Below are 18,042 nucleotides of genomic sequence, written 5' to 3' on the forward strand. Positions count from 1 at the left end.
TTCAACTCAGCTGTTTTTATATTATTTATATAATGACGTAGCAAGAGTGTTGTACGGTTCTTGTTAAGCGTATTGCAACACTCTTAGTAAGAATGTTATATCGATCCAGTTACAGCTGGTTTTATATTACTCAACTGATGTGTGAACAAGAGTGTTCTATAACGACAGATGGAGCCACTTACTGAAATGATTTTATTATTATTATTATTACCCGTAGTGCTATTGGTCATAATATATATTTCTTATCATTGGAAAATAACAGATATAAGAGATAAAACACAAGTAGAGCAGGGCCAACCTCTGAAATCAAGGGCGAACTGTTAAAGTGTTACATCAATTTCGTGTCCATGTTTTCCCAGTGAGAATCACACACTTAATGCAAGCATGTTTTATGAAACAATACTCTCCACTCAGCAATTACTGCTGTCGATTGTAATAATTCTTCTAGTGTTGTTCATATGGAAAATATCAAGAAATCCGGAAAGGTTTCCTCCAGGCCCACCAGGACTTCCGTTTTTAGGAAATATCTTTTTATTTGGTAAAGCGCCTCATTTGAAATTTTACAAACTCTCCAAAAAATACGGGAACGTATTCAGGTAATGTTGCTTAGAAGTTTACATTTTATTTATATTATTTTACATTTTATTTATTTTTATTTGCACTTTATTTACATTATGAAAATTTGCATTATTGTAAAACAAAAGGACATCGCACTTTGAACAATAGAAATAAGTTGCTTATTAAAAAAAGTGTAATAAATGATAATTTAATCATGGGAAGGACATAATTATAAAATTTTTATAATTATGTCCATTCGAAAAGAAATACGATGCTGCAATAATCTGTGTTTTGTTGATTTATTCCAAGAGTTTAAATCTGACTTGTTGCTGTCCATTTTTTTTTCAATAACAAACAAATTGAACAGATTTATACAACATCATAATGTTTATAAATATTTTATATTTATAATTAAATATTGTAATTATAAATTTGAACCTAGTCATTTAAAAACAAATTCAAATTATCAAACTTACAATGTTGAAGTTTAATACATGAATGTACTCACATTTTTTTTTTTCATTGAGTGGATTCAATTAGTGAAAACCAAAGGATTAAGAGGTTCACAAGGTGATAAATATAAAAACAAAACATCGTTTGTAAAAGATTAATTTCTTTTACTTTGTAATAAAAGTTATGGTTTGAAATAAGAAAAAAAAAGCTTATTTCTTAGTTTGATTCGGTTTATCACTGATTGATAAGAAGTTTGTACTTTAGACTGTGAAAGAGACCGAATTTATGGATTTCTTTCCCAAGACGCTTTTTTTATAACAAAGATATTTGTTAGAAGTATCACAATGCAAACGCTTTGTTAAGCATTGTTGCATGACATTCAGAAAAACTATTCAATTAAAGATGAAGGATATTTTTAAAAAAATGAGATATAAACAAGTGTATTCAGGAAATTCCATTTATTTTCTATAAAAATTCTTAAACATCAATAATAAATGTTTAAGTATATTTATCAAAACGAATTTAATTTTATTAATTAAAGTAAATAAATACAGTATAAAATGAAATAAAAATAAACAATATCTGAACAAAAAAATAAAATATAATATAAAAATAGTGTTATTAAGTAGAACTTTAAAGGGGAGTTAAGCAATTCTTCTTATCTCTCTTTGAATGAATGATAATATCTACTAGCATTCCGTTTACCCAGGTGTCCTTTCTCTGAATCACGAGAAATCCATAATTAAAAAAATATAGTTGAGTTTATGTATTAACAATAAATAAAATAAGGTACAAATAAAATAAATAAAATAAAATCAGAAACTGAAGAAATTGAAGTGAAACTGAACAAACAGAAGATTTAACGGGACTTTAAAACACCTCTTTATTTATATGAAGAGGTGTTTTAAAGTCCCTTTAAACGAGGGATTAAAATCTCTCTAAAAAAAAACTGCTACCTGTTATTTGATTGTTTGAAAAGTTAAAACCATATATATATATATATATATATATATATATATATATATATATATATATATATATATATATATATATATATATATATATATATATATATATATATATATATATATATATATATATATATATATATATATATATATATATATATATATATATATACAGGATGTTAATAGTGAGTGGGATATAGTTAAGAATCATCCAAAGGAAGGGGGGATTTTTTTTTTTTTTGGGCGTGGAAAAAAATTACTCTCAAATTTTCACAGATAGAGGACGCTGCACTGCATGCATTATTTGCAAATACGTGCATTAATAAAGTACTAAATAAAGTATTAATAAAGTATTAATAAAGTACTTGGTCCTATCACTCCTGCCAGAATACAGTGGCTAATAAGATTTCTATAAAACTGGAAATTTGTCAGATCACCCACGAACATGAATGCCCTATCGGCACAATAAACAAGCAGTTTAAGCAGTGCACGGGAAGCTGCAAAAATCACAGGCAAAGTGAAAACGTCTGTATTCCTCATCCTTCATGGTGCGTAATCTTCACACACCAAAGTAAGCATCACAGGAACAAATTTTTCTTGTCACAAAAACATTCTGTTTACCCACAATGGCTAGATGTGCGGTGCTCATCCAGGAAATATCAATATCACCCATATTATATTTTTGCATTTATTCCCTTTAAAGTCTCCCCAATTGTTTGCAGACTTCGCACAATTCCTATAATTGAACACAATATACTGTACTAATGCTTCATTGTCCTCTTCAGGAGGGTAATAAAGCATTAGTGCTTCATGAAGAAGGCAATTTTCGCCGCGTGAACATTGCGTCACATTCGCGTTAATAGCCCTGGTGTGCTTTCGAAATACATACACCTTTGAGCCATTCGAAAAGATGTAAAGAGGGCACAGCAAGTCAAATTCTTAGCTTTCTAATATTTTTAAAAGAAACAAATATGTGAACCCTCTGAAAAGCAGGGCCAGATGAGCTAAAATTGGTAGCTCACTCAGCACCTAGTGTCTGTGATTGGTTATTCTGTCAACCAACCCAATTGAACGTTGTCACTTATAATAAGTTGAGCGCTTTTTGTATACAATGTATATATTACAAACAGTTGTTACGCATTTTTCTGGAACTGAAAATTTGAAAGTGGATGTTAGGAGAAAAATGGTAATTTTTTTCTTTTGCTTGCGCAGTATAACATCTGTTGAGAATGCAATGTTTCTTAACGGTATATAGAGACATTTTAATTCTAGTCTTCGGAAACAACAGACAATAAAAATATCTATTTTGAATACAAATGAATATTCTGTGTATTATAAGACGTTGTTGAGCTACAACAAAATACCAGCATATGTGAGATTGATAAGACAGAAGAACCGCTGATACTAAATAAAAATAATGAATTTAGGATTCCCGAAAGTGTGAATAGTTCCGATAATGATCGGATGTTATGTATACTGAGTCTCAGTAAACAAAACAAAATTCTTGGAAAACAGAGCGAAATATACTAAAACCAGAGAAATACACATAACATGTGCAACAAAAGTTTACGAGATGGCTTGCTACTCCATCAAACCATATTTATTCCTGCAATATTCTCTCTCTCTCTCTCTTCATAAGTTTTTTTTTTAATTATGCCATCATAAATTCACTTATTCATCTTGTAATTTATAGGATCGTGCTATTCTCTCTACCGAGTAACTTATAAGACACGCATATCACAAATGATAAATATTAATTATTCGTTTACCGTTAATGAAAGTGTTTCTACTCACACTTATTCTTTCCTATTCTCACATGTTTTATGAATGAGGGTTCACATATTTTCATCTTTGAGTCTTTCAAATATACCAACCAAATACAATATTCTCCATCATTGGATTTTTCAAAACAACAGATTGTTTAGAAAACAACTGATGCGCTATGCCCTCTCAAAAATTTCATACATCGATAAAATACAATCACACGGTCATGGGCGTACGCAGGTGTGTGGGGGGGAAGCTTCACCCGGGATCGATTAAAAAATTCCACAAATTATAATCGTAAAACTGATTGAGATATGTAATCTTACACCCTCGACCCTGGGAACGCCTTGTCTGTCTTAAAATTTTAATATGGGTTGGCCTGTTTCGGTCAACGGTGGGATAGCCATAGAAAAACGCAGACCCGGCGCTAGGGTCTTTGGCGCCCGCATGCAATTTCTATCTAAGCGCCCCTGTAACGATCTGGGCGTGTGTGGTTCTTTTACGATAATAAAAATTTAAGTTATTTGAAATTTCTTAAATAAATTTTGACAGAACAGCCACACGTTGGTTCGCTAAATGTAACGAACAAGAGTGTTGACTAGGCAGGATAATCGTTAAAAACCCGAATATTCAAAAAATTCTTAAAAGTAAAGCAAATGTTGACAAAGCCACTTCACTTTAATCATTGAATATAATGATACAGGGATTATAGCCTTCTCACCGACCTGAATCGCTAACAAAATTAAAATAAATTTTAATTAATTTATTTTAATTTATTTGAACTGAAGTTTAAAAAATTCTTTCATTTTATAAGTTAGTAAATTCTTAGTAACTTGTAAAAAATGTTTAATAATTTTTATAAGTGGAACTATCTTTTAGGAAAATAAAGGAAACTCAAGAGAGATGAGAAAATAAGAAAAGAATTCAGAAATAATTAGAACATTTAATATAAGTATTCAAAAAATAACATATTTACAGAATAACAGAAAATAAATTAAATTACATAAATATACTTGAAATTTTTTACATTAAAATTTTAAAGTTTTTGATTTCATATTCACAAAATTAGAAATAATGGTGTTAACGTCTAATTCCACAATATATCATTTTCAATAGATATAGCTATTAACGCCAAACTAACAAGCTTTTTTGTGACATACTTGTTCTTAAGTAGGTTTTAATCAATTTCAACTTGGAAAAGCAACGTTCACCACTCGCTACACTAACAGGTAAGGTTAACAGTATTCTTAAAGCAATTGAAAAGTTAGGGAAAGATAAATTATTGGACGCAAAAAAATTAAGAATATCGAAAGGGTTTTGAATATTTAAATTATCCTTCCGAAAATTATTCCGGAAAGCACATAACTCGTCATATAGTTCTATTGCATTTACGTCTTTATTGTCGCCGTCCTTCAAGAGAATCTCTAAATCGTCACAATTGTTTCGTAAATCTTCATTATTAATTTGTAGTAATCTATACATGAAATTGAAATTATCATAATATGTTTTTAGTTGTTCAAAACGTTCTATTAACGAACACATTGCAGCGTCTAGAAGTGTATAAAACACATTGACTCTAAATTTATCTTCTAGCGATTGTGGCGTTTCGTCATGATGCTCGTAGTCAAATTGGCGTGTCTTCTTTCGTCGTCGAACTTCCGTACCAGTTTTAAATTCGTGTTTTCCATCCACTTCTTCAGTCAATTCTTTTGCTGTTTTTAGAACTTCTTTAAAATTTTTATCTGATCGATACTCTTGTAAGAATATTTTTAAGTTTTCGACAGATTCTAAAGCAAGTGTAATGTTCATATTTTTGTCTTGAAGCATTTTACTCGCAGGTTTATTCTGTTAAGTAAATCATGCCAAGTTATAAGAGATCAAATAAATTTGTAGTCCTTTATTTTAGCACATAATGTTTGTGCTTAATGCTGAGTTCTTTTATTAAAATTTTCATTATTTAAAATTTCAAAAAGTGTATCGGAAATTTCTCCTAACTGATATCGTAGAGGGCGGATTGCATTAATTTTACTTTCCCATTGGGTTTTTGATGGCTGTTTCAATGTTAAATTTTTTACGAACTTTAAAAGGATTGCCCAATGTTTGTAAAAGAATGAAAAGAAATTGTGTATTTCTTGAATAATTGCAACGAAACTAATTGTATCTGCATTCACTTTGGCTGCATCGTTAATGATTAAATTTAGAGTATGAGCAGCACATGGCACGTAAAAGCTCGAGGATTTTTGTTCAAAAGGAAATTTTGGAGCCCATATTTTTTTCCCTTTCATATTTACCGCATTGCCATACCCTTGAACTCGCATGTCTTCAATGGGGATGTTCCATTTTTCCAGTTGTTCCATTATTGTTGCACATAAACCACGTCCTATAGAATATGATATATCTACAAAACCTAAAAAGTTTTTCCTGATCTTGACAATTCCATTGTCACAGGAAACAAAGCGAATAATAATGGTCATTTGTTCTGCTTTACTTGCATCAGGTGTCTGAAATTATGTAATAATATTTAGATTTTCGAATTGATAATAAAATTGTATCCCTCATTGCGTTACTTAAAGTTTCCGATATTTCATTTTGTCTGTCTTTACTCAAATAATGTTCTCTGTTGTTTCGATGTAGGGCCCTTTCAACATGATTTTTCCATAACAGGATCAAACTTCGCAAACAGTTCGATTAATTTTAAAAAATTGCCGTTATTCCATTCATATAATTTATCAAATGATCCGCGTAGTAGTTTTGATTATTAAATTTTTATCAAGTTCCTTCCATTTTAAGAAATATTTCATGTGAGTTAAACTAGTCTCATGTCTATGCAAAGTTGTACTTACATTTCTCCAATCGTCATAACCTTCTACAAGACTACTTGATTCAGTAGGTGCAAAAAGTTTGCAACAAAAGCAAAAAACAGAATGTAAAGTTTCGGAATAAATGAGCCATGTTCTTGGCACGAGCTCCCCGTTTTCGATTTTTCTATTATAATATATAGAATATATTATAATAATATACGTGTCACTAAATTTACGACCATATGTATCTCTGGGATATATTATATTTTTCTTTTGAACAGGTCCCATTTCAATAAAACAACTCGTAATTTTTCATCAATATTTCCCCATTCACCTGGATGTTCTAAATTTACAGAGACTAACAATGTGTTAGTTTCGTGGTCAACTACAACTAAATCTTCTCCTAACTGTTTTTCACTTAAATCATGCGCCTTGTTATCTTGTTCAATAGTACTTTCATGCAAACTGGATGACATGCACGGTTTTTCAACTCTGATTTCTGATGTATCGAGTTGGTTACAGTCTGCATCAGAATATTTTAATATGTTAACAAATTTATTAAGAGCCCCAGTTTGTTTCTTAATAACTGCTTCTTTCGCTGCATGACGTTTACGATTTGGTGCACCAGATAACTTTTTTTTAATTTTTGATTCCGTTTCTATTTTATACCCACAAGAAATTATTACACAACATGACACAGAGACGAAATAATAGTCCTCATTGCGCTGCTGTCAGTAGCCTACTGAGATGCGTACCATATGACTGGCTAACTAGCAAGAAATGTTTTGTACGAAAATTCGTTTCTGCACATAAAAACCGTTCACCGTTTCACTTTAGATAGACTTCAGTAGACACAACATTCTGCAGGCAAGATTAGCCTGCTCTCGCTGCAAAATTATAAACAGCCAGCTGATCAAAGAGGCGGCAATATACAATTTTTTAAAATTTTTATTCAGTGTATCCGGCCTTATTTATTTTAATATTGATCATTCTAAAATTTTTTTTGTTTATGTGATAAAAATTTTGTTTCTTAAAAATGAAGGTCGAACCGTGCCCCGGCGGCGGTACCCCCTTCGTAGTGGCGCCCGCATGCACCGCATGCTCAGCATGCCCGCTTCCGTCGGCCCTGCAAGCACGTGTTGCTGTTTTTGGTTCACCTTTTTCTGATTTGTGAACAGTGGCTGGTTAGTTTGCCCTCTGTGGTATAGTGAGTTACAGAGGAAGTGAAGTGTAAATTTTTAGTGAAACAAATTTTAACAAAAAAACACATTTTAAAAAGATAAGTGTATGTAATTTAATATTATTTCACTTGTTGTTTTTTTATGATTTTTTTTGCTTTTAAGCTGAAATAATTTAATTTAGGATTAATTAGTTAGTTGATTTTTAATTTAAAATTTAATTTAATTTTAATATATATATATATATATATATACTTTTCTTTCCTACTCTATATATATCTACTCTTCTTTCCCTCTGTATTTCTTTTCACCTTGCTCCTTCCCCCCAATGCTATTAGAGTATTCGAGGGCTAGGGGTGATTCTGTCTTATTTACCTATTTTTTTATCTCATGCACCTGCCCACCCCCAGTTAAAAATGGTGAAGACAAATCAGAAGACTATACCGCATCGGTCGTCGCGCGGGTTACCAAGGACCGCACTGGATGTTAGGCTTCCTGGACAGCCAGTGACAAATGGGCTACAGGAACAAGATCCACAGAGCTCGAAAGTATTTACTAGGAAAAAGTGGAGCATGGCTGAAAATAGACAAGTCATGCAGTGCTTCTACATTTCAAATCGATCAGTTAGGGGATTTCAGAAACGAATGTTCCAACTTTGGCTTGAACGGCACCCAAATTCGGAAATTTCATTCGAAAGGCTGATACAGCAACGCAGCTTCATCATCAAACGCAAGGTATTTAGTGAACTTGAGCTGGAAGCACTGAAACCTCAAGCTGTAAAAGGAGACCGTACTGACCCTGAAGGGACCAAGCATATGAATGAAGCAGAATCAGATTCCAACGTGCAGAATGCTGAAAATTTTGAAAATATACAAATAGTTGAAAGGACGCTATCAGATAAGGAACAAGAACTCACACGAAAAATTATCGAGCAAATGAACAGCACCCAGAAACGAGTTATCCTTCCGGTATTGAGACAAGTACCTCAACAAAAACTCAAGGAACTCCTACAAGAGGCAAATAAAGCTGCAAGGGATATTCCTACTGGAACTATTGGGCAAACGAATCGACTTATGTACTCAATAGCCTACGTCGTAACATCTGAATTTGGATATAAGATTCGTGAACCCAAAAGCAGTAAGGCTCAGAAACCAAAATGGAAGCATCGACTGGAGAGTAAAATTTTTAAACACAGAGCAGACGTGAGAAATTTGAAAAACTTTAAGGAAAAGAAGCTGAAAAACACAAAAATCCGAAATAACCTCATAAAGAGATATAATACTGGAACACGACCTATTGATGAAGTATTAGAGGATGTGAAGCAAAAAATAGTTGCAGTTGCAGCTAAAATAAGAAGATACAGTGCACGCATTGAACAGTACAAGCAAAATTCGATGTTTCGGACAAATCAGCACCAGTTTTACAAGAAAATTGATTGCTGCAGGAATGATAACTTGAAAGAAAATATAAATATAAATTCCAGAGACAAAGAAAATACACTAAAGTTTTGGTAAAACCTATGGGACAACCCTAAGAGGCACAATAACAAGGCAAAATGGATTGAACAAATTACGAATGGAGCTCAAGAACAAAAAATGGACCAACTGAAAATAACAACTGAAATCGTTCAAAAGCAATCAAAAAATATAAAAAATTGGTCAACACCCGGAAAGGATGAATTACATGGCTACTGGTTGAAATATCTAACAGGCTTACATGAAAGACTTGCTAACCAATTTTATGATGTTTTAGAAGGAAAATGCAAAGAAGAGTGGCTCACAGCAGGGAAAACGTTTTTGACCATAAAGGATAAAGAAAAAGGTCCAAACCCAGAAAACTTCGGACCAATAACCAGCCTGCCAACAACTTTTAAGCTACTCACAGGCATACTAGCTGATAAAATATACAGCTATCTTAAAGCAAATTCTCTTCTCCCAATTGAACAAAAAGGTAACAGCAAAGAGGCACAAAAGACCAATTGCTGATTGATAAAATGATTCTTAAAAATTGCAAACGTAGAAAAACCAACCTTCATATGGCTTGGATAGATTATAAAAAAGCGTTTGATTCGGTGCCTCATAGTTTGATTTTAAAATGCACAAACCTATTTGGTATTAGAGAAAACGTGCAAAAATTTTTGCAATCCAGCATGAAAAACTGGAAAACAACGTTGGTTATAAATAGAGAAGAAATTGGAGAGGTAAACATAAAAAGGGGCATCTTTCAAGGAGACTCATTATCTCCTCTATTGTTTATATTGTCATTGATCCCCTTAACTAGAATTTTAAATAAAACTGCTCATGGTTATCAAACTGCGCAAAAGAGTGCAAAGATATCTCACCTTTTATACACGGACGATCTCAAGTTGTATGCAAAATCAGAGAATGAACTGCTAAACACTGTGCACATATTCAGTCAAGATATATCAATGGAATTTGGCTTACACAAATGTGCATTTGCTGGAATAACAAGAGGAAAGTTTGAAGATATGAACCAAATCGAGCTGCTCAATGGTGAAATAATCCAAGCAATAAAATTCGAAGACAGCTACAAATATTTGGGAATTTTAGAAGCATCAGAAATTCTGCACAATGAGATCACAGAAAGAACTAGAGCAGAATACATAAGACGATTAAGCAAACTCCTTAAATCAATGCTTAATGCTGGAAATTTGATAAAAGCAATTAATACCTGGGCCATACCTGTTCTGAGATATTCAGCAGGCATTGTTGAATGGACCCAGCTAGAGATAGAAGATTTAGATCGAAAAACTCGAAAATTAATGACAATGCACCACGCCCTCAATCCTCGCAGTGACATTGATAGGCTCTATCTATCACGAAAAAAAAGGAGGTAGAGGATTATTACAAGTGAAGCAAGTTATTGAAGAAGAAAATTATGGATATTTCCATAATGGAAATATCCTTATATTTCCACAACTCATAGGCCCTTGGGTAGGGCCGAATTAGTGGAATATAGCCAGCCTTTTCTTAAGACTGAGGAAGCAAATCAAGCTTTGATGTATATCACACACACACACACACACACACACACACACACACACACACACACACACACACACACACACACACACACACACACACACACACACACACACACAAATTTTAACAACTTTTAACAGGGATGTTATATGGCTATAACATCCCTGATAGCCATACTGCTGTTATTCAGTACTGACGTTCTCGAGAGTCTGCTACCACGCATACAACCAACAGTGGCACGTAAAATAGAACAACTTGAATGTTAATGCAACGTTTTTTTATTTCAATTATGTATTGCAATTTATGTGAGCTTCTGGGTTTTTTAGAATCTTCAGTTTTTATTATTGTTTCCTCTTCCTAAAAAGATACCTGATGAAGGCTGTAAAAAGCCCAAACTAATTGTCTTTTTTTTCATTAAAGCTTTTAATTAATTATCGATGTTTTAGTCATTAAATACCTTTCTAAATATATATACTGTATCTTTTGTTTCTTCCTTAGCATTCGTCTCGGACCAAAGCGTATTGTGATTCTGTGTGATCACAAAGCAATCAGGGAATTCTTAGCACACCCGAACTGCTTAAATCGTCCACCAACAATGCACGAGGCTATTATCCCACATGGAGTTGGTACGTACTAAATTTACAAAAAAAAAGTCTTTTCGTAGAGACTATCATAATTAATTGCAGTAGTGCACTCAGAATTTAATCTTGGGGGTGGGGAGTTGAGTAGACGATTTGAGAATGCACACACACACACACTACGCGTTGCCAACTTATGACTGAGCATCTGCAGTGATCACTAATGCATGATACCCGTGATCTTCTCCGTCCCGGCTCGGGAAAACGAAGTAACGCACGGTCCACCAGAGCACTACTTCGTTCGCCTTGCATTCACAGCGGCAGTGATTCCCTAGACTGTAGCTATTCTCACTTTATGTGACTCCTAATTCATAAGTAATATAGAAATAAAGGCATGACAAAGAATAAATAAAAAATGAAATTTAATTAGGAAAAGATTTTTAGAAATTTTTCTAGTGTTTTTTCTTTTTCTTTTTGGGAGGACCAGCCTCCCCCCCCCCCCTCCGGAGTGTGCCAATGGTTTTAGGCGTGAACAGCAGGTTTTTTTTTAACCCAGTTTAGCTGGGGGTTTTCATCCCACAAACAGGCTCACGGCCGTTGAATCACATTACGAAATAAATAAATTCCAATAACTTCTTCATCTTTGGTTAAGCTTAACCGCATTCAATAATTTGATTTGTTTTATTGGCGATTCGAATACATCAACAGTTATCTTGCTTTTCTTCAGATAATTAGTGAAAAAAAACTGCTATGAATTAGACTTTATAAATAATGGTGTAACAATTTTAGCATAATGTGTTGTTTCCCTGACAACAGTAATGTATAGGTTTCGGGGTAAGCGATAATTTTGCATTCAAGCACACTACATTTCTTTACTCTAAATAATCCCACATTAATTCATTTGTAAATAAAATGATTCGATATTAGAGCTGTTGCATAAACTGAATAAGAATTAAGCAATAGGGACTAATGGGATATCAGCATGTGTACCAATAGAGTGTTCAACTGAACTCTCTATTCCTTTAACCATACTGTTTAATATGAGTCTCAGAACAGAGAGAGTGGTGATGAAGATTTTGAAAAAAAATTGCCATGATTCGCATTCAAAAATGGATTAACAGTGAATCGATACTTTGCAATGAGCAACATGTGTTTACTAAGAGAAGGTCATGTATTAGCAACTTGCTAAAACATGACCTATCCTTGAACTAGAAAAAAGGAATGGATACACCGTGACACTTTTAGATTTTGCTAAGGCTTTTGACAGAATGCAGCATGGTAGACTGTTGCATAAATTCGAGAATATGGGTTTGGATTATAGAATATTAGTGTGGATAAGAGGAGGGCTAACTGACAGATATCAAACCGTGATATATGGGGGATGTGAGTCTGCAAGATTTAAGGTAACCAGTGGAGTATTACAAAGATCAGTGTTTGGTCCACTGTTATTCAATCTGTACATTAATGATACTGGGAAGGAATTCACATGACTCTTTGCTGCTGATACAAAGATAGGGAGATAATCAGGAATGCTGCTGATATACAGCACTTGCAGAATGATATGAATAGGCTGGAATTGTGGGCATTGGAAAATGAATGTCAGTAAATGTGAAGTCATTCACTTCAGCATGATTTGATATCCAATGATGTATTATACTGGTGAGATTATACTAGAAGAAACTGATCAGGCTTGGGATCTTAGACTGTTAGTAGATAGAAAGTTGAAGTTCAGGAGCTATGTTGTAAAGTTTGCAAACACAACTCAAAAGATAATTGCAATGCTGAAAAAAACGTTCACATGTAAAGTTAAGGATGCCATTTTGCCTCTTTACAAGGCGTTGATTAGGCTGCACTTGGACTATTGTGCGCAGGTCTTGTGTGCAAAGGAGGATGTTTAAATGATATCAGGATTGTGGAATACTGACTATGGAGAACAATTGGGAATTTGTAGACTTTCATAGTTTCAACATTCGGCTTCAAAATAATGTGGGATTTACTATCCACTTGATTGATATAATTTTGCATCACCGAAATGAAGGCATTTGGTTCTTTATTTTAGTAAATAATTCTATTTAGTTTGTAGTGTGCACAGAAAGCATTCATTGTTATAGCATATCGTAGTATATTTTGATATAGTGCCTTGTATATTAGTGTTTTTAGGTGAGTGGGAACTATATCTTTTAATCTGTAGAGTTTGTCATTATTGTTCGGAGATTTTTTGTAGATTTATGTGGCTACTATATATGTATCTGTATCGAAGTAAATTCAAAGGTGTTGTATTGTTTCAACCTGAGTGATTGTGGCGGTTTTGCTGTTCTGTGTGTTTTTTATGTTGGAAAGTGGATGTTGGATGGTTATATTATATATTATCAACTGGTTGAGTCAGTGGATTTCTGAATATAATTAATTTTGTCTTATTCGAGTTTAGATGTATGGAGTTTTTGGTGAGCCAGTCAAAGAGCAGATTTATGTCATGCTGCATATTTGTTTAGCTATGATTGCATTATTATGGAAGGATATTATATCTCTATCGTCTGTGTATTGGAAGATCTTGCCTTTGAGAGGTAGCTTATCAATATCGTGCATATAAATATTGAATAGAGTTGGTGGTAGAACACCCCACATGTTACGGGTAGCACAATATTTCGGTTTGACCCGATAATATTGATGTTTTCTATTTCGAAGGTAGTTTATAAACCACCTGTGTAGAGGCCCCATCTATTCCAACATGTTTCAGTATTTCTAATAAGGTTTGATGTGTGAGTGTGTCCTTAGTTTTCTGAAAACCGTATTGTGTTTTCGGGATAATATGAAAGTTCTCTGTATATGTTGCGAGTTTCTTTATTACGATCCGCTCCATAATTTGATTGAGAATTGGTAGTGTTGCTATGGGTCTGTAATTGTTGATTAAATTTCTTTTTCCATGTTTTTATATGGGTCTGATTATAGCAGTATTTAACATGCTGGGTATTTGTCCGGTTTTAACTAGTTTATTTATTAATTTAGTAGGACATGGCCTAGCCTAGTTGTGTTGCTTGATATCCTTAGATCTTATACCATCAAATCCTGGGTCTTTGTTTGGTTTGATGTAATACAGGGAGAGAGAGAAGTTCTGCTTCTTTTATGGTTGGAAACCATAATGTCTGTTTTGAATGTGGTCCAAGTGAAGGATCACATTTTATGATTGAAGGAATATTTCTGGTAGTGCTTGAATGGAGTCTACAAAGTATTGGTTAAAGTCATTTGCTAGTTGTTGGAGAGATTTTGCGTTTTTCATAAAGCCGTGTTTTATGGTTTCAGAGGCGGTGGTATTGGAAGCACAATATAGCATCTCCTTGATCAGATGACAGATGTGTTTCAGGTTATTTTGTGCATAGGTTAATTTTTATCTGTAGTAGTTTGTTTTGCATTTCTTATTTGTGTTGTAAGGCAATTCCTTTTTACTGCATATTCAATTTTTAAAGCTGCATTATTTGCCACTGCTTTAATTGTTTCCATAGAGGGTCCTTTCTGTGTATACCTAAGATTAAGTTTTGAGTTATCCACGGATTCTGGCATGTTTTTGAACGAATTCTGACTTTTTTGCAGCTTTCTTATATATTTCCTCTAGTGTGAGTTTAATGTTATTATATAAGGTAACATTATACATGGCATCACCATATTCTGGTGATGCGACGTATAATCTTATGGAACACATGGAACATATGTTCCATAACTTTATATGTTATGGAATGTTATGGAACACACTTTATATCTTATGGTTATGGAATAATGTCATGGAACACGTGGAATCACCAGATTCTGTTGAATCTGGTGATGCCATGTGTTCACAGTCGATTTTTCTTATATCTATTATTCTTGTTTCTTGTAAGACGAACTATGACTGGTGCGGGTCGTGGCAAGCCTTGTTTTTCCTCTTACTTGGAATCCGATTTATGGTCGGAATGTCGTTTTGCTGTAGGGAAATGTCACTTGTATGGCCTAACTTTGAAACTATCGCTGAGATTTTGTGTGGATTCACTTTCAGGAAGACCGTTTATGACAAGATCTTCTTTATGTTCGTATTGTAGTTTTAGGGAATTAAGTTCTTGATGGAGTTCGGATGTCTCTTTTATCAAATTGTGTAACCTGTCAGTTAGTACTTGAATAATAATTTTAATGTCTTTTACCGTTTCTACCGTTTCCAAGACTTCTTCCAATGCCGAATTTTTAAACAGCGTGTCCCAAAAGTCACCATACATAGGTAAAATGGAAAACTGTAGCTAAATGTATTCCTGTATTCTTATATAAAATACATTCCTGTGTATGGCGACTTTTGGAACATCCTGTATTTTCATATTCGCTAATTGTTTTGTTATTTGTTCGTTCTGTTTATCAAAGAATTCTTGGACAAGATCTACTAAGCTGGCTTTTATATTCTCTAAACCTTTTTCTAGTAATAAATGTATGGAATTCAAATTATAAAACTCATCTGCATTTTGTTTTGTCTGTTTAGTTCATCGTCTGATTCTGCCTCCGCTATAATCGGTTGAGCAGTGGGTGGCGGCGTTTCTTTGTTCTCCGTGAAGTATAGGCACTTCCATTCCTCTATTTTGTATTGTATTTACGTTGCTAGGTTGTTTCTGAAACACCATAACATGTAAAGGGAAGATTTACATGTTATCTACGGCATTTCCTGCAGGTTATATGATTTCCTTCGGATGATAAATCCTTTAGGCCCTTATTGCACTTCATGACTCACTTTTCTTCTCTTCAGTAACTGTATCATGACTGTGAAAATAGCGACGTCCTTTGTTCTTCACTCGTTGGTGAGCATAATGCACTCTTGGTTTCTGCTTAGCTGATTTCTTTGATTTATATATTACTGTATTAAACGCGACAAGTAGAATTACTTTGCAAAACTTTTAAATTAAATATAGGAGTTAGAACCACTGTAAAACTATAAAAGAGGAAGCAGCGATATAACGTGTGCTCGTTGGAATGCCTACACAACGCACTCCATCATAAAAATATATCAATAATAATAATAATAATAATAATAATAATAATAATAATAATAATAATAATAATAAACATTAATTAAATAATTAAATAACGTAAGCTTAGTCCACTAAATCAGTCATCCAGAGTTCTATAAATTTAAATACTTATTATATGCACCCACTAAAATTGGAGTATGGTAATGCTTTTTTATGAATTTATTTCTTATTTGTTAAGGGTTTCCATCAAAAAACGGAAAGGAGTGGGAGGAGCAAAGAAGAGTTTCTCTGCATCAAATGAGAAATATTGGCTTAGGGAAGTCTTCATTTTCCAGAGAAATTCAGGTGTGTAAATAAAGTGACCATAATTTATTAATTACTTTTTAATATTTATTGTGAAAATAACGAATTTGTTTCAATTATAACTAAATACTTTTATTTGATTTTTAATAATTACTTGAAAGGGGATATTGTAATGTTGATACGTCTACGACAAAAAAAAAAGAAAAATCATGTTAATATATCAATAAAGAATCTGTCTTTATTCGAAGCTTATCAAAGTACAAATCTTTGTGTCAATCGGAAGAACAGCAAGAGGCTTTATTCACCATTAAACAATGTGACTCGTTGCTTCCAAAATAATTTATGAATTTCTAATACAGTATATCATAGACTTCTCAATTATAAATCCTATTGGAATGCTTAATGCAATTCTCTTTCTATAAATGAACACTGAAATATTATTATAGCTGAATCTTTAATTTCAGGAAGACGTCCATGAACTTTTGGAAATAATTCACAAATTCAATGGCAAATCATGTGATTATAAGGATTACTTGAAGAAAGCTAATCTTAACACTGTCTGGCTGATGATATTCGGAAAGAGGTTACCGTATGATGATCCTTTATGGCCTACATTAATTCAAATTTCGGAGGCCTTAATGAGATACTCTGGTGAAGCTGGTTTGCTGACTTACTTCCCTTTGCTTCTAAAGCTATTCAGATTCTTAGGATGGCTGAAATTTCATAAAGATAGACATCTTTTTCAAACATATTGCGACTTGATAGAGTAAGTAAAATGTTAAATTTCATAATTTTGTCATTTTTTAAAACTTTTGACACTTATGATATATGCTGAAAACACTGCTTACGCATGAGTTGCTTTCAAATCTGACCAATTACTAATATGCTGGTCGGTAGTAATAAGCAATCATATGATGTATGGTTGCTTATTACGTATGCCATTCTGAGTAATAAGCAACCATACGTCACATAATTAAATTACATAAAGTCACATAATGTCATATAATTAAGTTAAGTTTCTCACATAACAAGATTGCATAATTTCTGGATCAGTAAATATTAAAACTTAATGGGAACATTCCTCTAAAGTTCAGTAATCAAAAATTCATTGTATTTATGTTTTGTAAACTATGAAAGCAAAGGAAATTAAGGACATCAAGTTTTCTGTAACTATAAGTAAACAATGATAGAATTAGGATTACGATGAATTAAGATTACATTTCATTACAGAAAGGAAATAGAGGAACGAAGAGTAAACCCTGGTAGTAGAACGAGTGAAGATTTCTTAAGTCTGTATCTAGATGAAATGGAAAATCGTTCTGGAAAGGTGGACACATCTCTCACCGGTAATACTAATAATGTTTCTTTCATTTACAATAAAGATCATTTGCATGTAGAATTAATATTTATTATTTTATAATTTATTTACTGAATTATTAATGATTCAGTGTATTTCTT

The 18,042-nt window shown here is 33.0% G+C and overlaps 1 protein-coding gene across 1 annotated transcript in view; it reads left to right on the forward strand.

Moving 5' to 3' along the window:
• The first annotated feature begins 326 nt into the window (after window positions 1-326).
• Window positions 327-18,042, forward strand: part of LOC150101538 (cytochrome P450 2J5-like) — a 32,326-nt gene continuing 14,610 nt past the window's right edge. Inside the window, exons 1-5 of the mRNA XM_090400864.1 lie at window positions 327-596; window positions 11,223-11,350; window positions 16,520-16,626; window positions 17,049-17,350; window positions 17,815-17,930. Coding sequence (XP_090256990.1) covers window positions 385-596; window positions 11,223-11,350; window positions 16,520-16,626; window positions 17,049-17,350; window positions 17,815-17,930 — 865 coding nt within the window. The 5' untranslated portion in view covers window positions 327-384. The remainder of the gene's footprint in view (window positions 597-11,222; window positions 11,351-16,519; window positions 16,627-17,048; window positions 17,351-17,814; window positions 17,931-18,042) is intronic.

The sequence above is a fragment of the Typopeltis vanoorti genome, chromosome 11 (genome assembly GCF_054136105.1).
Source record: "Typopeltis vanoorti isolate ZY-2024b chromosome 11, IOZ_Tvanoo_1.0, whole genome shotgun sequence".
NCBI lineage: Eukaryota > Metazoa > Arthropoda > Arachnida > Uropygi > Thelyphonidae > Typopeltis > Typopeltis vanoorti.